Source organism: Crinia signifera, chromosome 2, assembly GCF_055691185.1.
Source record: "Crinia signifera chromosome 2, ASM5569118v1, whole genome shotgun sequence".
In the NCBI taxonomy this organism is placed as follows: Eukaryota; Metazoa; Chordata; class Amphibia; order Anura; family Myobatrachidae; genus Crinia; species Crinia signifera.
In genome coordinates, this window is record NC_139218.1 from 8,823,921 (window position 1) to 8,847,697 (window position 23,777).

The 23,777-nt window shown below is 49.9% G+C and overlaps 2 protein-coding genes across 3 annotated transcripts in view; one reads left to right on the top strand and one right to left on the bottom strand.

Annotated features, from left to right (window-relative positions):
• Positions 1 to 9,577, bottom strand: part of CCDC191 (coiled-coil domain containing 191) — a 49,234-nt gene extending 39,657 nt beyond the window's left edge. Inside the window, exons 1-4 of the mRNA XM_083171544.1 lie at positions 9,182 to 9,577; positions 5,551 to 5,589; positions 3,322 to 3,466; positions 356 to 490 (exon numbers count right to left, since the gene is read on the bottom strand). Coding sequence (XP_083027670.1) covers positions 356 to 490; positions 3,322 to 3,466; positions 5,551 to 5,589; positions 9,182 to 9,400 — 538 coding nt within the window. The 5' untranslated portion in view covers positions 9,401 to 9,577. The remainder of the gene's footprint in view (positions 1 to 355; positions 491 to 3,321; positions 3,467 to 5,550; positions 5,590 to 9,181) is intronic.
• On the top strand, positions 9,425 to 21,887 carry QTRT2 (queuine tRNA-ribosyltransferase accessory subunit 2). 2 transcript variants are annotated; one of them, XM_083171545.1, is made up of 9 exons: positions 9,425 to 9,580; positions 10,393 to 10,620; positions 11,114 to 11,169; positions 12,243 to 12,319; positions 14,040 to 14,249; positions 14,486 to 14,685; positions 17,977 to 18,152; positions 20,206 to 20,326; positions 21,045 to 21,887. In XM_083171545.1, exons 2-9 carry the CDS (start codon positions 10,415 to 10,417, stop codon positions 21,274 to 21,276), a joined length of 1,278 nt encoding a protein of 425 aa, XP_083027671.1. In that variant the 5' UTR covers positions 9,425 to 9,580; positions 10,393 to 10,414; the 3' UTR covers positions 21,277 to 21,887. The 2 variants fall into 2 exon arrangements, with proteins under 2 accessions (XP_083027671.1, XP_083027672.1); XM_083171546.1 differs by having other exon boundaries at positions 17,977 to 18,128.
• The last annotated feature ends 1,890 nt before the right edge of the window (positions 21,888 to 23,777 follow it).

The window sequence follows — 23,777 nt, forward strand, 5'->3', positions numbered from 1 at the left end:
AATACGCAGAGCGACCACTTCTGCAGCAACTTGCTTGTGACTCAGGCCCAGTGTGTCCAACTTAGCCGACCTCTGTGCCGCGGCCTTGTCTCTGCAGTACTATCACTCCAGAACCCACCAGTTTCCCAGTGACCCTCTTATTGGCCATAGGAGGCATCTACAAGATACAGATATGGAGGGGATTACAGTAGTACAGTAACAGGTTTGTAGTGTGGGGTCCTGGAGGAACTGCAGGGGGATCTGTATGGGGGGAATGGGGAGATATGGTATAGCCATGTTCCTCCTTTTACAGTATATACCAGTCCACAGGACGGCCCCCAAACCAGTATAGTGGACCCCAATGCAGGAACCCTACCGTCAAATCTGTTGTACTTGACGAACTCTGGAGGAGACGGTTTTGTTGGCTTTGAGAGATCGGGCTCATCGTCTTCTTCACTTCCCAGCTCCAGCTCCAGCTTATTGGTCAGCCACTCGCTCAGCAGGTCCTGGGCTACAGAGGGAACAGAGCTCACGTTATAATGTCCTACACACATAGCGTCATAGACCTGTCTTGTGATGTCACGCTCCTTCTTTCATGCTAAAACATCAGGTCTTATGGGGCAAGTGAATGGATTTACGGAGAAGGAAGCCTGGGAGGAGGTGGGCGGAGTGTCCAGTGCACGGGAGCGGTAACACGATATTAGTGCGCTGGTGGGGTGGGAAAGGTGCATTTAAGAAGTGGTCACCCGTATTACAGGTTGGGCCTTTTGTCTCCTCAAAAATGACTGAGGGCCCAAAAATGACTGAGCTATAATGGGGCACATCTGTCACCTTTAGCAGAGAAACTCATAATGTGACAGAATATATATATGTATGTATGTGTTTGTGCTGGTTAGAAGCTTGTCAAATTGACGGCTTCTGCAATGTTCTTTTACTTTGAGCTGTGACAGTTTTTAGCCACAAAATTTTCACCCCAGTCCCTACCTGCTCCTACCTCCAACACAGAGACCCTTAGTCACAAACACACAGGGTGTAAGAATAACTGGGTTATTACATTAGCCGGTATACAGAAACACAGGAAGGTCCTACAGATACTGGTACAGAAAGGTGGGTGAGGCCGTGCAGTGTGTAATAACTGGGTCACTACATCAGCTGGTATACAGATATACAGTATACTGTCAGCTCAGGTACACGGTGCCGGAGTCTGGTGTAGTACTCCGCGTCTGTTTCGCCACAATCAGTGCTAGTGCACACTACCGCTAAAGCCGCTAAGGAATAAAACTACAGATCAAAATGCAATCATGGGGGAAAGGGAAGTGGGAGCACACCACGGAGTGTACGGTCGGCGTACGCTTCGCCAGTGAGCTTCATCAGGTCCTGATGAAGCTCACTGGCGAAGCGTACGCCGACCGTACACGCCGTGGTGTGCTCCCACTTCCCTTTCCCCCATGATTGCATTTTAATCTGTACTTTTATTCCTTAGCGGCTTTAGCGGTAGTGTGCACTAGTACTGATTGCGGCGAAACAGACACGGAGTACTACACCAGACTCCGGCGCCGTGTACCTGAGCTGACAGCCCCACAGGCTGATCTCTCACCGTATGCTGTAGGGAGCCGGTCACGTCACTACAAGCCGACACGACTAGCGGGCGCAGTGCACCAGATAGCAAAACTGCGCATCCTGCTGTCCCGGCTGACGGTCCGGAAACACAGCACTTAGCCTACCGCTTACTCCTGACTTGCTCTTAAATAATACATACAGTCTAGCCCTGGACAGGGCTTCAGTACTATTAGACTGGGAGCATTTGTACTTTATCAATTATAGATTAACCGTTTAATGTGTGGACCCATGTATTAACAGTCATTGCCACATACTATACCCCAACGGTCTTTTTCATATTGATAGGGCAAAGTCAGCACTACTGTTAAGGAGCATTTAAAACATTTGTACCTATACACGTGTGACTGGCACTATTTGGAGTAACCAGACCAACTTACAGACAAATAAAGTGCACAAAACAAAAATACTGTGAAAAGCATATATTTATTGTAGAAACAGTAGGAAGTGGGACTTCACGGACCTAAGGATACCTTTATCCTTTTTTATGTTTATGTTATATGTTTGTATTGTATCTTTTTAAACTTTCGCTAGAGTTCTTATGTTATAAATAAATAAAGGTTATATTTTAAAAACTCTCCCTCCCCCTGGTGCATCACAAAGCGACATTCTCCTTTTCTTATCCTTCAAGAATTTCCCTTTTACATCAGCTGGTATACAGAAACACAGGAAGGTCCTACAGCAGTGGCGCACGCGGGGGGGGGGGTTCTTAGTACCCAGAAACCCCCCCCCAGGAGTCTGAGGGTCCCCTCTTTCCATGGGTACAAGAATTTTAAAAATCGGCCCATGGGAACCGGAGATATCTGACAGTGGTCCCCATCCAAGCCTGTTAATTGCTCTTCCCAGTCAGATATTTCAGGTTCTGTCTGACTTAAGAGGGTATATTCCAAAAGCTGGGACTCTCCCCCTTTAATGGACACTAGTAGCTTGTCTCTACTGTTCCCAGAACCAGAAATATCAGCCTTCCAGCAGCTGGTTACTGCTCCAGCTCCACACACCTGGTATGTAGTTTTATATTCTCGTTGGCAGATTGCTCTGCCTCCTGAACGCTGATCCCCTAGTCTCCAATACCATTTGGTAGGTGGGATTCTCTAAGAAATCTATTTCCGGGAACTGGAGATATCTGCAGTCAAGCAAGTTGTCCTCCCACCAGAAAATTATGAATAATAAGCCCACTCCACTATACACCCCTCCTCTGCGTATTAAATATCCTCTACCACACTGGAAGTTATGTATCAGGGCCCCTTCCTTCAGCCCAATGCCTCCTTCTCCCACCTCATCTCCCACCATCTGTGCAGTAAAGGGGTAATTAGTGGAAATTACTGATCCAGGCCCTACATGCTGAGCGGTTGATATAATACCCCCTACCACCCGCGGGACATCAAAGCTTCCCCCACTACTACTGCTGGAGGATTGGTAGGGGCCCTAATACATTGCTATGCCCTGGGGTCTACACTGCTGTTGACTCCCCTGTATGTATGTGAATATATATATATATATGTGTGTGTGTGTGTGTGTTTTTAATTAGTATTTATATACATTTGGTCTATCTATAATACTTTAACTGACCCGGCACATACTGGGTCACCTAAGTGTCCATCTCTGTGCTTTGCTCCGGCCCACTGGAAACCCCCTTCTGAAAATCCTGCGTTTGCCCCTGTACAGGTACACACTGGTACAGAAAGGTGGGTGAGGCCGTGCAGTGTGTAATAACTGGGATTGTACCTTCAGTATAAGCGTCATCGTGATCAAGGAGCTGATCGGTAGATTCCAGGTCCAGCGTTGGGTGCAGCTTTCTCTGCGCATGGTGCGCTGCCTTCTTGGGTGCAAACACCTCAGACACGGCGAACTCTGACGCCTGCTCCACCCGCTGCAAGAGAGAGGGGGGGTTATCACAGTGATGGGGCAGCACTACTTATACCTCATCCAGATCTCCCGTAACACTGCTCTATAGAATAATATACTTGCGTGTATATAATAAGTCACCATACGTCTATTAGTTTATATGGAAATTAAGCGAATATTGATCTCTGCTGCAAAAGGTGGAGGCAAATCCATATCCTGTATGGTAAACCTAAACATAGGCCCCTACCACTGCATTCCCCCGGTGGGCCCTTAAAACCCCAGTACTACACTGTATAAGACTAGTCAGAACAAAGGTCCAGGTGGATCAAGCTTTAAAAAGTGATAAAATGGAGTGATAAACAGCCAACCAATCAGCTCCTAACTGTCATGTTACAGGCTGAGTTTGAAAAATAACAGATAAGAGCTGATTGGCTGGTTGTTTATCACTCTCAACTTGAAGCTTGAACAGTGACTGGACACGGCTCTGTCAACGAGTATCCACCAGGTGGCGATAACCTCCCAGAATAACACAGAAGTCGCTTCCTTCCCCTGTAAATAGGAATGTAATGTAACACACTGTACAAGCAGCAGCAGTGCCACATGTCCCTGTCATTGATATGTGTTGTTACGTGACATAATCAGTTCCAGACTGGCGCATTGATCGACAAATCTATTTGTGTGTGACCACACTATCACAATGCCTAGTATAGGGGGGAGGGGGGGAGGTGCTGGCAGGGGCTGCGATACAGTATCAATAAGATTTATTAATGATTTAACAATGATTTCTTAAATGCTCACAAATCGAAGTCACTCTCTGGTGACAGATATGCGGCGCCCTGCTACGTGAGCAGAGAGGGGCAGTTGACATCTGGTGACATCAGCTGCCCACCCCTGACACCCACGTCACGGCGCCCATGAAACGCTGGGCATTCCCATGGGTGCGACCGGTGCCCCCCACCCCATGCCCCCCACCCGCACTGCTCCATTTCAATGTGCCGGCGAATCATCAATTTGCCACGTCCCAAAGAGCCTGTGCACAAACAGAACATCGCTCCCCTGTGTAATCGCACAGGGGAGCGATGAGACCACAATGACCTCTATAATGTAGCCTCAATTCACACATCTCAGTACCCGCCACTAGGTCCGCCGAAGAGGGGGGCGGGTACAGCTTACCCGGGCTCAGGCATGTCAGGGGGCCTAGGTCCAAGAACACATACACATTTTTAAAATTTGGTGGGTGTGCGTGCGGGGCGGACGGGCACAAGGCCAGGAGGAGTTAGGTGAGTAGAGTAGAAGCTGCTCCCTCCCTCTCTATGCCCGTCCCCATCCACAGCTGCCAGCAGACTCCACGGCGGAAGAATGATTGGCTGCATGTCCGATGGAGCGGTGCCACGGAATGGATCTCTGTTAGCGATCTGAGGCACTACTCTCCCCTGTCACACTCAGCCGCCGGCGCTGCTTAGCCGGCACAGGCTGCTTAGACGGCTGAAGCTGCAGCCTGCACTAGCACACAGAGTTAGGCAGCACCTTCTATGTTTTATTTGTAGATTTAATAACAGTGCCATACAGAAAAGTAGGAGTGACAGGGGGACCGAGAGCTGCCAGGAAGGAGGGTAGAAAGAGTTGCAGGGGTGAGAGGGGGACGTGTAGAAGTGCAGGGAAGCAGAGAGTGCAAGGTAAACGGAAGGAGGGAATATCTAAATTGGTTTCACTTTATCAAAATCCGTACGACTTCTGTAGTTCTAGATACACCTCAGATCCCCGGCCATTCTAATGTGTGTGTAATACAGTATATATTGTGCCCAAAATGCTGTGGTCACACCCTCTCCAGAGGAACCCCGGGAAGCTGTTGTACCGGGGCCCAGGATTTCTCTCGCAGCCCTGCCCACCACTATAAGGTTGTGGACTAAAAGTCAGTGGAGGAGGAGAGAAAAGAACTGATGTTGTGGTGCGGGGGTTTCCGTTATTCGTAGCTTTAACAAGTGGCTTTATTCCCAAATGTATCCCCAATCAGAACAGATGGGAACATCACAGGGATAGAAGCTGATTATGTTACATTATATCAACAGCTTGTATTAGTACAAGATCGCTATGGGCCCAGGGACGTACCTTAATCCAGTGTTCCACATTGTCATAGTCAAAGGCTGGCTGCAAATAAGAACACAATATGATCAGCTGCCACTCCCAGTAATGGGCATTTCATGGTACACTAGGGGCACATGAGCGGCAGAGGGATCTGTTCTTCACAGGTAACAAGGAGATAGTAAGGGACATGACACACTGAGAGCTGAGAGGACAATAAGGGATGTGGCACACAGGGAGCCGAGGGGGACAGTAAGGGACGTTACACACGGGGAGCTGAGGTGACAGTAAGGGACGTGAAACACAAGGAGCTGAGGGGACGTGGCACACCAGGAGCTGAGGGGACAGTAAGGTATATGGCACAAGGAGCTGAGGGGGACAGTAAGGGACGGGGCACAAGGAGCTGAGGTGACAGTAAGGGACGTGAAACACAAGGAGCTGAGGGGACGTGGCACACCATCAGCTGAGGGGACAGTAAGGTACGTGGCACAAGGAGCTGAGGGGGACAGTAAGGGACGGGGCACAAGGAGCTGAGGGGGACAGTAAGGGACGTGACACACGGGGAGCTGAGGGGACAGTAAGGGACAGGACACATGGGGAGCAGAGGGGACAGTAAGGAATGTGGCACACGGGAAGCTGAGGGGACAATAAGGGATGTGGTACCCAGGGAGCTGAGGGGACAGTAAGGGAGGTGGCACAAGGAGCTGAGGGAGACAGTAAGGAACGTGGCACAAGAAGCTGAGGGGACAGTAAGGGATGTGGCACAAGGAGCTGAGGGGGAAATTAAGGGACATGGTACACAAGGAGATGAGGGGGACAGTAAGGGACGTGGCACACGGGGAGCTGAGGGGACAGTAAGGGACGTGGCACACGGGGAGCTGAGGGGACAGTAAGGGGCGTGGCAGAAGGAGCTGAGGGGACAGTAAGGGACGTGGCACAAGGAGCTGAGGGGACAGTAAGGGACGTGGCACAAGGAGCTGAGGGGACAGTAAGGGACGTGGCACAAGGAGCTGAGGGGACAGTAAGGGACGTGGCACAAGGAGCTAAGGGGACAGTAAGGGACGTGGTACACGGGGAGCTGAGGGGACAGTAAGGGACGTGGCACATGGGGAGCTGAGGGGACAGTAAGGGACGTGGCACACGGGGAGCTGAGGGGACAGTAAGGGACGTGGCACACGGGGAGCTGAGGGGACAGTAATGGACGTGGCACAAGGAGCTGAGGGGACAGTAAGGGACGTGGCACAAGGAGCTGAGGGGACAGTAAGGGACGTGGCACAAGGAGCTGAGGGGACAGTAAGGGACGTGGCACAAGGAGCTGAGGGGACAGTAAGGGACTTGGCACACGGGGAGCTGAGGGGACAGTAAGGGACGTGGCACACGGGGAGCAGAGGGGACAGTAAGGGACGTGGCACAAGGAGCTGAGGGGACAGTAAGGGACGTGGCACAAGGAGCTGAGGGGACAGTAAGGGACTTGGCACACGGGGAGCTGAGGGGACAGTAAGGGACGTGGCACACGGGGAGCTGAGGGGACAGTAAGGGGCGTGGCAGAAGGAGCTGAGGGGACAGTAAGGGACGTGGCACAAGGAGCTGAGGGGTACAGTAAGGGACGTGGCACAAGGAGCTGAGGGGACAGTAAGGGACGTGGCACAAGGAGCTAAGGGGACAGTAAGGGACGTGGCACAAGGAGCTGAGGGGACAGTAAGGGACGTGGCACAAGGAGCTAAGGGGACAGTAAGGGACGTGGTACACGGGGAGCTGAGGGGACAGTAAGGGACGTGGCACATGGGGAGCTGAGGGGACAGTAAGGGACGTGGCACACGGGGAGCTGAGGGGACAGTAAGGGACGTGGCACACGGGGAGCTGAGGGGACAGTAATGGACGTGGCACAAGGAGCTGAGGGGACAGTAAGGGACGTGGCACAAGGAGCTGAGGGGACAGTAAGGGACGTGGCACAAGGAGCTGAGGGGACAGTAAGGGACTTGGCACACGGGGAGCTGAGGGGACAGTAAGGGACGTGGCACACGGGGAGCAGAGGGGACAGTAAGGGACGTGGCACAAGGAGCTGAGGGGACAGTAAGGGACGTGGCACAAGGAGCTGAGGGGACAGTAAGGGACTTGGCACACGGGGAGCTGAGGGGACAGTAAGGGACGTGGCACACGGGGAGCAGAGGGGACAGTAAGGTGCGTGGCACAAGGAGCTGAGGGGGACAGTAAGGGACGTGGCACAAGGAGCTGAGGGGTACAGTAAGGGACGTGGCAGATGGGGAGCTGAGGGGACAGTAAGGGACGTAGCACAAGGGAGCAGAGGGGACAGCAAGGGACGTGGCACAAGGAGCTGAGGGGGACAGTAAGGGACGTGGCACAAGGAGCTGAGGGGGACAGTAAGGGACTTGGCATAAGGAGCGGAGGATACAGATGTCAGTAAGAGTAATGCTGGGTACACACCTACACATTTATCTGTCCAATCTATCTCCTGGGAACAAAAATCTGGCAATGTATGGGAGCATATGAAACTCCACCTTTGCTCCTAAATGCTGGAAAACAAACAGTTGGAATACCGATAAATAGTTTAAAGTCGTTTGATTTATCAAATTAAACCCAACAATAATTTGTATCCATTTTCCAATGTTTTGGAGAAATTGATCGATTGTTATTGTCTCCTACACATTTCCAGATGTTTGTTCCCACCAGACAGAATGGACAGATAAATCTTTGTGTGTGTATCCAGCTGTACACCCAGAGGGGGTTTCAGTGACATGTCCCGGCATTAGGATGATACCAGTACATGCAGTCACCTTGCTGGCCGGCCCCTGGCACACGGGGAGCTGAGGGGACAGTAAGGGACGTGGCACATGGGGAGCTGAGGGGACAGTAAGGGACGTGGCACACAGGGAGTCGAGGGGGACAGTAAGAAACGTGGCACAAGGAGCTGAGGGGACAGTAAGGGACGTGGCACACAGGGAGCTGAGGGAACAGTAAGGCCGGTTTCACACACTCCGTCTCCTGCCGGACGGTGAAATCCTGCACGGCCAGGGAGCCGTGCCGCACACATTAGTTATGAATGGACACTATTGTGTCCATTCACACGGGACGGCCACGGCCCGGCCGCACGGCTGCAGCCGGATCCCACCACTGGAAGGGACGGCTGCCGGGCTGTGTCCATCCCCTCCATGATAAACTATTGTGTGCGCCACGGCTCCCTGGCCGTGCGGGATTTCACCGTACGGCAGGAGCCGGAGTGTGTGAAACCGGCCTAAGGGACTTGGCACAAGGAGCGGAGGGGACAGATTCAGGAAGAGTAATGCTGGGTACACACCTACACATTTATCTGTCCAATCAATCTCCTGGGAACAAAAATCTGGCAATGTATGGGAGCATATGAAACTCCACCTTTGCTCCTAAATGCTGGAAAACAAACAGTAGGAATACCGATAAATTGTTTAAAGTCGTTTGATTTATTAAATTAAACCCAACAATAATTTGTATCCATTTTCCAGTGTTTTGGAGCAATTGATCGATTGTTATTGTCTCCTACTTCATTTCCCGATGTTTGTTCCCATCAGACAGATAAATCTTTGTGTGTGTACCCAGCTGTACACCGAGAGGGGGTGTCAGGGACATGTCCCGCCATTAGGATGACACCATTACATGCAGTCACCTTGCTGGCCGGCCCCTTGCTCTCCCTCCGCCAGCGGTACAGGCCCGGCCGGCTGCGGTTGTCGGTGGTTCCGGATAACATCTTTCCCGGCGTCAGTCCGGGATCAGTGACCGGCGGAGGCGTTGCCGCGGGTGATGCCGGGAGATGTAGTCCTTTCTGGTCCCTGAAACCTTCCCGCAGAGTAGACGGACACGTGTCAAGGACTTCACGTCCCGGCATGCTTTACGAAAGAGCGGAAGCGTCCTCTGTGTCCATGGTTACTGACTAATACAGTGACCCCAGAGTTAGGGCGAGCGGCCGGCTGCTGATGACGTCAGTGGATGTGATTGGAGGGATCTTGCCCAGGGAGGGACGTCAGAAGCCAGCGCCCCGGCCTGCTGCTGTCTGTGCGGTACACATGTGAGTTATCTGTGGGGTGTCTGAGCGGCAGCCTGACGGGTGTTACCTGTGTAAAGTGTGGGAACTCTAGGGCAGATATACTAAGCCTTGGAGAGATATAGTGGATGATCTAAAGCATGGGTCTTCAAACTGTGGCCCTCCAGATGTTGTGAAACTACATGTTCCAACATGCATTGCCACATTTTTTCCTATAAGAGCATGCCAAAACTGTCAGGGCATGCTGGGACATGTAGTTTCACAACATCTGGAGGGCCACCGTTTGAAGACCCATGATAAAGTATCAGCCAATCAGCCTTTAAAATATGAGGGGACACAGAGTGGTTACCTGACTGGGGGATGTAGCGCGGTTATGTGGCAGGGCTGGGTGGGGCGTTGTGTGGTTACCTGGTGGGGGACTTGTGGGGACGCCATGTGGTTACCTGGCGGGGGACATGTGGAAACGGCGTTCAGTTACCTCGTGGGGAATGTGTGGGGACGCCATGTGGTTATCTGGCGGGGGACATGTGGGGACGGCATGCGGTTACCTAGTGGGGAATGTGTGGGGATGCCGTGCAGTTACCTGGCGGGGGACGTGTGGGGACAACAGGTGGTTACCTGGTGGGGAATGTGTGGGGAGACCATGTGGTTATCTAACGGGGGACATGTGGGGATGGCATGTGGTTACCTGGTGGGAAATTTGTGGGGATGCCATGCAGTTACCTGGCGGGGGACATGTGGGGACGCCGGGTGGTTACCTGGTGGGGGACGCCGTGGGGATGCCATGCAGTTACCTGATTGGGGACATTGTAATTTTCTTCTTTCTTGTCATTTAGTCCCTAGCCGTGGTGTCCCTGGATGATGATGAAGCTGACGATTAGTAAAGTGACCAACAGAGCTCGCCTCGGGGTCATTACCAGCTTGGGCCAGAATGGGGAGAAAACCCTAGAGGTTCCAGGCTGTCTTCTGTACACAAAAACCGCCTCCCCGCCTCATCTTACCCATGATACCCTGCAGACCATCGAAGGCGTCCCACCTGTAACTCATGTCACACTCTCCACCCTGTAAGCATCAGCCGACACATTATCAGCATTAGACTATTGCCATATTTAACCACTTTTCTTCTGGTGCTTTGCAACAAGCACCCAGGTAGCTCCTTGCATGGCTGGGGACAGTTAGTGAGGGCACAAGATGACCACACCCAGGAATAACAGTGATCTGTGGGTCATCTCCTGCCATGCCCAGCAATGGTCCGATGCCACCTGCGAGAGACCTTTATCACTAGGCTGAGTCCCTAGTCTGGTGTTTTACTCACCTGAAGCCAACAGAGCATTATAATAGATATCAGCTGATTGGCACCTAAAAATCGAAGGGCTGAGCTTAGAGTGGGGCTGTAGCCATTGTTAAAGGTGACATTACCAGAAGAATAACCTGTGTGTCGGCATTGTAACAATGTTGACCTGCTGAATGTATAACTGATATACTGAACCCCTCAATGATTCTATGTTGGAGGGGGAAGAGATGGATTATTATTCTGAGCCTCTGTGCGTGTTTCAGGGCAGAACATCAGGAGGTCCTAGAGGAATATAAGGACGGAGTCAGGAAGTTTGCAGGTGAGTGCAGCCAGGTATGTGTGCACGCTCTTCTAGATCTGTAGTGTTTGCGGTAATTACAGCCACCGCAAACTACATGGGGAGGCAGGGAAATTCCTGATCCTTCTATTCAGTAGAAACTAGCGCTATCACTAAGGAGGGAGGCAAAACGTGCTTCCGGTACCAGTTGTGTATTATGTACAGGGTGATTAATGTGTCCTGGAATGTGACTTTCTCACTGTCTCTAGCACCAGAATAATTATTATGGTTTATTTATATGGCATCACAAGGGATCCGCAGCGCCTAACAAAGCACATCAACAAATGAGCAAAACAGCACAACAGCGACTTGCAGTACAAGACAGAGCTGGAGCAGTCAGGAAGGACAGCCAGGAGAGGGCAGCTTCCTGCAGACCAATGGAGTGATGGGTTTGCAGGAGGAGGGGGTGTTCCACTCTATTAGGAGCAGCAGAGAGGTCCAGGAGAATAAGAGAGCAGTGGCCCTTTTATTTGGCAGCATGTGGGTCATTGCAGACTTTCGTGAGGGTAGTTAGATTGTAGAGGATGGAAGCCAGACTGAGATGGGTCCTTCAGGGAGTGGAAGGATGATAAGGTGGTTGTAGACAATACGCCTGAGGAGTTTGGAGGCTGTAGAGAGGAGAGAAATGGGTGGATAGTTGTGAGTATGGAAGACGCGGCCATGCTTGGAGTCTGAGGGGAGAGAAGCGCACATTTTTAAACTGTAAAGTAATGGGAAAGAGGACGATGTGGCAGGAGCCTGCAGGTTAATGGACCCTAGGAGGTTACAGTCTAGGATTGGTCAGTGTTACGGGGCTGATTCCAGTGCAGTGTGCCGATGGAAACGTTTCCATGATAGAATTGTGACCTGTGTACCTGCAATAACATGTTATTGTAATGTAACGTAGCACTTGTGTTGACACCCTCCCTCATCAGTAAACCATAAGCTAGAAAGATGTTGCTTATCTGCAGGTTCCTGTCCTGTGTGGCGACACCTATGTCATACATCTGGCTGTTATTAGTCTGTGGCAGGATGTGACCCACTAACAGACACCGTCATGTGCTTGTCTCCTGTAGGGTTATCAGACACAGTCTTATATTGCTCAGTCAGCGACCCCATCACCCCGGACCCGCCAGGATATAACACTAACAAGGTAAATTCCGCCCAGGTCCCTGCGCACAAAACCTGACCGCGTTTCCATCGGTATGATGCATTGTATAAAACAGCTGAGCTTAGAGAAATGAAAATAAACTTTGTCATCTTAATTAATAATCCGGATTGGTATAGGAGTTGGCACGTACAGCAAGCTTCCACTGACTATCACATATAGCCCTGTCCGGCAAAAGCTCCTACAGCAGCCAACCGGGGGCGGCTCGTGGGCCCCTTATGAAGTTTAATAAACATTCTACCATTGTCATTCTGGGGGGTGGGGGTTTGCATGGTGATTGTTGGGCTGTACATCAAAGTTATTAAGCTTACTGAATTTTAAATATGGTGTGGTAGAAGTTTGTATGTTCTCTCCACATTTGTGTGAGGATTTCTCCATCGGACATTTGAGTTGCTCAGAATGTCCGGTACATGGCTGCCAGTGCCAATGGAACGCCATCTCTTGATATAGTCCATGACATTGGCACGCACGCCAACAGTCCCACAGACAAAAGCCGTCCCCCACCGCTCTGGAAGGTTTATCAGATAGCATGGGCGGTCATGATGGAGATCCGATGCTGGGTCTTGGGACGCAATGCCAGCAGAAGGGTCTTTATTCCACAGGGACCTACTGCAGCACAGACATATTTTAGCACTCTCTGGAGAAGAGATAAAATGAAAGGAGATAAAGCACCAGCCAATCAACTCCCAACTGTCATTTTGCAAACCCAAGTCATTGGCTGGTGCTTTAACTCCTTTCACTTTATTTCCAGTTTCTCTCTTCTCCAGGCTTAATACATCTACCTCTTCAGTCTGTATCTCTCTGATGAAATATAGACCAGAATGTGCTAGAAGTGCCACAGCAAAGAGCGACACCCCAGGCAGGAAAGAGGAACTGCACAGGTTTAGAGAGGTGCAGAGTGTTAGAATGAACACTAAGGGGTAAATATACTAAAGGTGGCCATACACACGCAGATTTATCTTCAGATCTTCGTGTTCCTTCTAGGAACCAAATGGGGCAGGGCGCTGGTGTATTTGGGGCAGCATAAGGGGGTGGACCGGGCACGCCGACGTCACTAAAGGGGGCGTGCCTGGGAACGCCGACGTCACTAAAGGGGGCGTGCCCGGCCACGCCGACGTCACTAAAGGGGGCGTGCCCGGGCACGCCGACGTCACTAAAGGGGGCATGCCCGGCTGTGACTGCGTCCCTGAGCTGCTGGGAAAGCGCCGGGCACTGCCATCTTCGGCGGTGCTGGGCTTCACCAGTGCACTCCGGCGGGACAGACAGCAGGCTTTTTTAGCGGGGCGCTGCTAGAGGGGCAGGGCGCATTTTGCCCTTTAAAAATCTGGCAGGGCGCAGCGCCCCGCTAAAACAGCCTAGCGGGAGCATTAGATCTGGCTTGTTGGAACAAACACATGGTTATGGATGAGAGCAAATGACAGTTGACCATTTGCTTGGAAATGCTGGAAAACTGACAAACTGTCACTCATCCATAACCATGTGTTTGTTCCAATCAGCCAGATCTGAAGATAAATGAAATTAGATACAATTTCTCAGGTCCGTTCCCCATTATTTCCGACCTTCTGCACTTAGGTAAAGTGAGACACGTTGTGTAGATACCGCATGTAGAGTTTATGGTGTGTTTTGAGCATTATAATCGCTCGTTGAGTCTACGCTGGATTGGAAGTAAATATATGTTCTGGTTTCTCCATGGTGGGATCTGCAGACTGTGTCCATGTGGTGTTCAGGGGGCCGGGTGGAGGTGACACCCCAGAAGTTCATGTCTCTACAGCGTGCCCTGAAGGTGGACTGGTTTCAGTGCCTGTCCGATGGGGAGGTGATGCCGGAGGGCTTCTCCAGGAAACGAGCGAAGAAGTCGGTAGACCGCTCTCTGGAGTATCTCGATGAGTGCCTCCAGCTGCTTGCTGAGACTGAGGTGAGACTATATTTTGTTAGATGGATCTCTTCCAGGGTTGTTGCCTTGGCAACGACCACTTTCTGCCTTTGGTTTGTGTTTGCATGATCTCTATGTACACAATCATGTGACACAAAACCCCTTCCAGACACAATAAGAATAATCTATTGGGGGTGTCCAGTTGACCCTAGAGATCTCACACTCTGCTGGAATGTTGGTTATTATTCAGCTTTGTTCCCTCACATCTTCACGTTCAGGAGCTGAGGCAAAAGGTTGTGATCGGGGCCATTGAAGGAGGTGACCTCCTGGAAGAGCGACTGCGGTCAGCACGTGAGACGGCAAAGAGACCCGTAGGTGGCTTCCTGCTGGACGGATTTCATGAGAGCACGATGAGCCAAGAGACCAAGCTAAAGCTCATCTCATCGGTCACGGCAGAGTTACCGGAAGACAAACCCCGGTCAGTGTTTTCTGTGTACTGTTCTTCCAACTATTTCTACACTTCAGCAGCGGCTTAAGGTTCACATGAATCTAATGAAGGGATTCTTATTACATAATTGTATAGTCTCCATATTATACAGCTCTAATAACATACTCTGTGCACTTTGTCATATAAAACTCTAATAACATACTCTGTGCACTCCATCATATAAAGCTCTAATAACATACTCTGTGCACTCCGTCATATAAAGCTCTAATAACATACTCTGTGCACTTCGTCATATAAAACTCTAATAACGTACTATACGCACTCTGTCATATAAAGCTCTACTAACATACTCTGTGCACTCCGTCATATAAAGCTCTAATAACATACTCTGTGCACTTCGTCATATAAAACTCTAATAACATACTATACGCACTCTGTCATATAAAGCTCTACTAACATACTCTGTGCACTTCGTCATATAAAACTCTAATAACATACTCTGTGCACTCCGTCATACACAGCTCTAATAACATACTCTGTGCACTCCATCAAATAAACCTCTACTAACATACTATACGCACTCTGTCATATAAAGCTCTACTAACATACTCTGTGCACACCGTCATATAAAGCTCTACTAACATACTCTGTGCACACCGTCATATAAAGCTCTAATAACATACTATGTGCACACCGTCATATAAAGCTCTAATAACATACTCTGTGCACTCCGTCATATAAAGCTTTAATAACATACTCTGTGCACTCCGTCATATAAAGCTCTAATAACATACTCTGTGCACTTCGTCATATAAAGCTCTAATAACATACTCTGTGCACTCCATCATATAAAGCTCTAATAACATACTCTGTGCACTCCGTAATATAAAGCTCTAATAACATACTATACGCACTCTGTCATATAAAGCTCTAATAACATACTCTGTGCACTCCATAATATAAAGCTCTAATAACATACTCTGTGCACTCCGTCATATAAAGCTCTAATAACATACTCTGTGCACTCCGTCATATAAAGCTCTAATAACATACTCTGTGCACTCCGTCATATAAAGCTCTAATAACATACTCTGTGCACTCCGTCATATAAAGCTCTAATAACATACTCTGTGCACTCCGTCATATAAAGCTCTAATAACATACTCTGTGCACTCCGTCATATAAAGCTCTAATAACATACTATACGCACTCTGTCATATAAAGCTCTAATAACATACTCTGTGCACTCCGTCATATAAAGCTCTAATAACATACTCTGTGCACTCCGTCATATAAAGCTCTAATAACATACTCTGTGCACTCCGTCATATAAAGCTCATATAACATACTCTGTGCACTCCGTCATATAAAGCTCTAATAACATACTCTGTGCACTCCGTCATATAAAGCTCTAATAACATACTATACGCACTCTGTCATATAAAGCTCTAATAACATACTCTGTGCACTCTGTCATATAAAGCTCTAATAACATACTCTGTGCACTCCGTCATATAAAGCTCTAATAACATACTCTGTGCACTCCGTCATATAAAGCTCTAATAACATACTCTGTGCACTCCGTCATATAAAGCTCTAATAACATACTATACGCACTCTGTCATATAAAGCTCTAATAACATACTCTGTGCACTCCGTAATATAAAGCTCTAATAACATACTCTGTGCACTCCGTCATATAAAGCTCTAATAACATACTCTGTGCTCTCTGTCATATAAAGCTCTAATAACATACTCTGTGCACTCAGTCATACAAAGCTCTAATAACATACTCTGTGCACTCCGTCATACAAAGCTCTAATAACATACTCTGTGCATTCCGTCATACAAAGCTCTAATAACATACTCTGTGCACTCGTCATATAAAGCTCTAATAACATACTCTATGCACTCTGTCATATAAAGCTCTAATAACATACTCTGTGCACTCTGTCATATAAAGCTCTAATAACATACTCTGTGCACTCTGTCATATAAAGCTCTAATAACATACTCTGTGCACTCCGTCATATAAAGCTCTAATAACATACTCTGTGCACTCCGTCATATAAAGCTCTAATAACATACTCTGTGCACTCCGTCATATAAAGCTCATATAACATACTCTGTGCACTCCGTCATATAAAGCTCTAATAACATACTCTGTGCACTCCGTCATATAAAGCTCTAATTCTGATTTTCGTCATACCACTCCATTGTAGCCCTCGAAACATGACACGTCGCATTGTCGTCCTGGAACACACAATCATCGTTCCCATAGAAATGCAACAACGTAGGTAACATGGAGTTATCCACCGATATCATGTTCCCATGCACCTGCATGAGCGGGCCCACGCTATGCCAACAGAAACCACCCCAGAACATGATGCCTCCACCTCCAAATTTGACTGTTGGCACTACACATTCGGGTAACAGGCGTTCTCCAGGCAATCGCCATACCCACACTCTCCCATCTGATCGAAACAATGTGAAGCGCGATTCGTCGCTCCACAGAACTTGTTTCCCTTGCTCCACCATCCAGTTTTTCCGCTCCTTTCGTGTATCGGTTTTTGTGATCAGAGGCTTGTGAGCCGCAGCTCGACCATGATAACGGAGTGCGTTTCCTGTCCGTCATTTTATCAGCAAATGATCTGCTACGACGCTTGCTTCCATATTTATACATGTAGGAAGATGCCATTATTTCAGAGTTAAACCAGGGTGTCCAATGACTTTCTTCCACATAGTGTATAAAGCTCTACTGACATACTCTGTGCACTCCATCATAGAAAGCTCTAACAAAACATACTGTAAACATACTCTGTGCCCATATAATACTGCGACTTCTCCAAGGGCAGAAGTCACATGCGATTCCCCCTTGAACCCGCCAGGATCAGAATCGGGGACAAAAAACACACGATGTGACACTTTTTTTACCTGATTTCTCGGCCTGATCTGTCAAAATTGGGCGAAAAAGGCCCAAATCCTTACAGCTCTACTAACACACGCTATACATAACATATTCTGAAGCTCTAATAACACTCTACACACGCACACACACACTCCATACTATTTGCTACGTCTATACAACGTCATCAGTTTTAAAGGTTTAATAACGTATGTTGGTCACACACCAATTATAAAGTTCAACTAACATACACTACGTACTAAGTCATTAGATGTATATTGTATGTGCATGTTATAAAGCTGTGATATAATATCTTATGATGACAAACCTTTGGTTATTTTATAATGTCTGTGTGGCGTTACACAGGCGCCAGTACACATAAACACTTTCCTGACTCTCACCTGTATGTTCTGCAGACTCATACATGGCGTTGGGCGGCCGGACGAGGTCCTAGACTGCATTGAGAGTGGGGTGGACCTGTATGACAGCAGCTTCCCGTACGCGGTTACAGAGAGGGGATGCGCTCTGTCCTTTAATCACCAATACCAGCCGGACCCTGAGACTGCAGGTGGACATCAGAGTCCGTCTTATGGTATTTGTGAGGGATTCTGTGGTACAGGATCTGTATGTATATATTAAGGTTATTGGTGTGTGACGCTCCAAGTTCTGTCACCCGGTTCTCCCAAAGGATAAGAGGGCAGTGCCTGCTATGTCACTACAGCGGGATAACGCAGCGGGGTCTGCTACGTCACTACAGCGGGATAACTGGTACTACATCACTGCAGCGGGATAACGGGTGCTACGTCACTGCAGCGGTATAACGGGGCGGCTCCTGCTACGTCACTACAGCGGGATAACAGGGCGGCTCCTGTAACGTCACTACAGCGGGATAACTGGCGGCTCCTGCTACGTTGCTACAGCGGGATAACGGGGCGGCTCCTGCTACGTCACTACAGCAGGATAACGGGGCGGCTCCTGTAACGTCACTACAGCGGGATAACTGGCGGCTCCTGCTACGTCACTACAGCGGGATAACGGGGCGGCTCCTGCTACGTCACTACAGTGGGATAACGGGGCGGGCCTGCTACGTCACTACAGCGGGATAACGGGGCGGGGTCTGCTACGTCACTACAGCGGGATAACGGGCGGCTCCTGCTACGTCACTACAGCGGGATAACGGGGCGGCTCCTGCTACGTCACTACAGCGGGATAACGGGGCGGCTCCTGCTACGTCACTACAGCGGGATAACGGGGCAGGGTCTGCTACGTCACTACAGCGGGATAACGGGGCAGGGTCTGCTACGTCACTACAGCGGGATAACGGGGCAGGGTCTGCTACGTCACTACAGCGGGATAACGGGGCAGGGTCTGCTACGTCACTACAGCGGGATAACGGGGCAGGGTCTGCTACGTCACTACAGCGGGATAACGGGGCAGGGTCTGCTACGTCACTACAGCGGGATAACGGGGCGGCTCCTGCTACGTCACTACAGCGGGATAACGGGGCGGCTCCTGCTACGTCACTACAGCGGGATAACGGGGCGGCTCCTGTTACGTCACTACAGCGGGATAACGGGGCAGGGTCTGCTACGTCACTACAGCGGGATAACGGGGCAGGGTCTGCTACGTCACTACAGCGGGATAACGGGGCGGCTCCTGCTACGTCACTACAGCGGGATAACGGGCGGCTCCTGCTACGTCACTACAGCGGGATAACGGGGCGGCTCCTGCTACGTCACTACAGCGGGATAACGGGGCGGCTCCTGTTACGTCACTACAGCGGGATAACGGGGCGGCTCCTGCTACGTCACTACAGCGGGATAACGGGGCTGCGCCTGCTACGTCACTACAGCGGGATAACGGGGCTGCACCTGCTACGTCACTACAGCTTGATAACGGGGCGGGGTCTGCTACGTCACTACAGCGGGATAACGGGGCGGCTCCTGCTACGTCACTACAGCGGGATAACGGGGCGGCTCCTGCTACGTCACTACAGCGGGATAACGGGGCGGCTCCTGCTACGTCACTACAGCGGGATAACGGGGCGGCTCCTGCTACGTCACTACAGCGGGATAACGGGGCGGCTCCTGCTACGTCACTACAGCGGGATAACGGGGCAGGGTCTGCTACGTCACTACAGCGGGATAACGGGGCAGGGTCTGCTACGTCACTACAGCGGGATAACGGGGCAGGGTCTGCTACGTCACTACAGCGGGACAACAGGGCGGCTCCTGCTACGTCACTACAGCGGGATAACTGGCGGCTCCTGCTACATCACTACAGTGGGATAATGGGGCTGCGCCTGCTACGTCACTACAGCGGGATAACGGAGCTGCGCCTGCTACGTCACTACAGCAGGATAACGGGGCTGCGCCTGCTACGTCACTACAGCTTGATAACAGGGCGGGGTCTGCTACGTCACTACAGCGGGATAACATGGCGGCTCCTGCTACTTCACTACAGCTTGATAATGGGGCAGGGTCTGCTACGTCACTACAGCGGGATAACAGGGCGGCTCCTGCTACTTCACTACAGCGGGATAACGGCTATGTAACAGCAAGCGTTTTCCAGCCACCTACCTCACTCCTCTAGTTATATAATGTGCTAGCTCTGTGCACAACAGTGACGTGAATCACCTCTTTCAGTTCTAGACAAGGAAGAAATCTGCAATGGGGATGGGAACGTTGATGGAGAGAATGAGGTTGAGGACCCAGAGATTGATCGCTCCAAAATGACGACCTATGAGATCTGCCTGTGGGAGAAAAGGTCTGTATGATGCGGCCCCTGTACTACGTGCATGTGCCTTATGGTGCGGCCCCTGTACTACGTGCATGTGCCTTATGGGTGCGGCCCCTGTACTACGTGCATGTGCCTTATGGGTGCGGTCCCTGTACTACGTGCCTGTGCCTTATGGGTGCGGTCCCTGTACAACGTGCCTGTGCCTTATGGGTGCGGTCCCTGTACTACATGTATGTTCCTTATGGTGCGGCCCCTGTACTACGTGCATGTGCCTTATGGGTGCGGTCCCTGTACTACATGTATGTTCCTTATGGTGCGGCCCCTGTACTACGTGCATGTGCCTTATGGGTGCGGTCCCTGTACTACGTGCCTGCGCCTTATTGTGCAGTCCCTGTACTACATGTATGTTCCTTTATGGTGCGGTCCCTGTACTACGTGCATGTGCCTTATGGGTGCGGTCCCTGTACTACGTGCCTGCGCCTTATTGTGCAGTCCCTGTACTACATGTATGTTCCTTATGGTGTGGCCCCTGTACTACATGCATGTTCCTTGTGGTGCGGCCCCTGTACTGCGTGTCTTGTGGTGCGGCCCCTGTACTGCGTGTCTTGTGGTGCGGCCCCTGTACTACATGCATGTTCCTTATGGTGCGGCCCCTGTACTGCAAGTCTTGTGGTGCGGCCCCTGTACTTCTGACATCTCTGGCTATGTATTCATTACGTGCTGTACACCTTTATCGCTGCCCCAGGTTCCGCGAGGACTTCAGACCGCTGCTCCCGGGCTGTACATGTTATTGTTGCCGCAATCACACCCGTGCCTACGTCCACCACCTACTGACATCTAAGGAGTTATTGGCCGGCATTCTCCTCATGATCCACAACTTCCAGCAATACTTCAGCTTCTTCCGCTCCATACGGGAAGCTCTGAGAGATGGGAAACTCAGCGTCCTAAAGCAGATGCTCCAGAGACCAGCGCCCTGACCTATCCCTTCCGTCTGTGACTTATCTTATTAATATTTTATTTTCTCAGTTCCTGTACAAATATATTAAAATTTCCTAGACTTTGTAAAACTCGGCCCTTGTCATTCTGTCAGGGTCGCCTGTTCTCGGGTTATGTCGAGACTTTTGCCCCTGAAAAAGGGATTACACTCCCCGATCTCTATCCCGCATTCATTTTCCAAATATAACCCCCACTACTATGAGGAAACCTTAACTTCTTTCCACAAAGACAATGAAATCCCAGTTACTGTCACCCAAACAGTATTCTGGAATAATCTATACAGCATGTATTGGCTGGATCCAGAAGCAAGAGGTATCCAATAAGAGTCGCAGAGCCAAATCTTTTTAAATGAAGTTTAATATGAGAAAGATACAATAAAGATACAATGGTCAGAAGTCTTCATCAAACAAGTTTTCTATAAACCTAATCTATGGGAAGACACAAGCTGAGAGCGAGTCTCCGTCAGATGGGCTTCCAGGAATTGTACATATTCCAGAAATTATTTTGAATTTTATTTTCATGGCTCACTATTTTATATAAGCGTTTTTGTCTTATAGTGATGTTGAATTGATATTATATACATCTTATCATATGTCACAATTTTTCTTTTTTTGTATATACATTTTTTTTAAACATTTTTTATACTGTTTGACACTTTAAGTGGGAGATGTATCAAATCTTGTCCAGGAGGAAAGTGCAGAATAACAATCTGCTTCTAAATATCTATATGCAGCACATTGGTGAGTGTTCTGGGGGCTCCCACTTATATGCAGCACAGCGGTGAGCGTTCTGGGATTCCCACTTTTTTTCAGCTCAGCCGTGAGTGTTCCAGGGGTTCCCGCTTATATGCAGCACAGTGGTGAGCGTTCTGGGATTCCCACTTTTTTGCAGCTCAGCCGTGAGTGTTCCAGGGGTTCCCGCTTATATGCAGCACAGCGGTGAATGTTCCAGGGGTCCCGATTATATGCAGCACAGCGGTGAGTGTTCCAGGGGTTCCCGCTTATATGCAGCACAGCGGTGAGTGTTCCAGGGGTTCTGATTATATGCAGCACAGCGGTGAGCGTTCTGGGATTCCCACTTTTTTGCAGCTCAGCAGTGAGTGTTCCGGTGGCTCCCGCTTATATGCAGCACATTGGTGAGTGTTCCGGGGCTCTCGCTTATATGCAGCCCAGCAGTGAGTGTTCCAGAGGCTATATGCAGCACAGTGGTGAGCATGCTGGGATTCCTGCTTTTATGCAGCACAGTGGTGAGCATGCTGGGATTCCTGCTTTTATTCAGCACAGTGGTGAGCATGCTGGGATTCCTGCTTTTATTCAGCACAGTGGTGAGCATGCTGGGATTCCTGCTTTTATTCAGCACAGTGGTGAGCATGCTGGGATTCCTGCTTTTATTCAGCACAGTGGTGAGCATGCTGGGATTCCTGCTTTTATTCAGCACAGTGGTGAGCATGCTGGGATTCCTGCTTTTATGCAGCACAGTGGTGAGTATGCTGGGATTCCTGCTTTTATTCAGCACAGTGGTGAGCATGCTGGGATTCCTGCTTTTATTCAGCACAGTGGTGAGCATGCTGGGATTCCTGCTTTTATTCAGCACAGTGGTGAGCATGCTGGGATTCCTGCTTTTATTCAGCACAGTGGTGAGCATGCTGGGATTCCTGCTTTTATTCAGCACAGTGGTGAGCATGCTGGGATTTCTGCTTTTATGCAGCTCAGCGGTGAGTGTTCTGAGGGTTTCCACTTAGCTGCAGCACAGCAGTCAGTGTGTTGGGGTTCCCACTTATATGCAGAACAACAGTGAGTGTGCTGGGGAACTTGCTTATATGCAGCACTGCAATGAGTCTGTGGGGGAACCCACTTATCCGCAGCAGAGCCGTAAGTTTCCCGGGAGTTTAAAGCTTATATACAGCACAGCGGTGAGTGTTACAGGGGTTCCCGCTTAGCGGCAGCACAGCGGTGAGTGTTCTGGGGGTTCCGGCTTGTCTGCAGCACAGAGATAAGTATGCTGGGGTTCCCGCTTATATGCAGCACAGTGATGAGTGTTCCAAGGGTTTCTGCTTATGTGCAGCACAGCGGTAAGTGTGCTGGGATTCAAACTTATATGCAGCGGTTAGTGTGCTGGGGTTCTCGCTTATATGCAGCATAGTAGTGGGGTTTCTAGAGATTATATGCAGCACATCGGTGAGTGTTCCGTGTGTTCCCGGTTATCTGTAGCACAGCAGTGAATGTTCCAGGGGTTCCTGCTGATCTGCAGGACAGCAGTAAGTGTGCTGGGATTCCTGCTTGTATGCAGCACAGTGATCAGTGTTCTGAGGATCCTGTGTTTATGCAGCACAGTGGTGTCTTGGGGCTTCCTGATTATATGCAGTACAGCAGTGAGCATTCCAGGGATTCCCACTTATATGCAGCACAATGGTGAGTCTGCTGGGGAACCCGCTTATACACAGCACAGTAGTGAGAGTTCCAGGGGTTATATGCAGCACAGC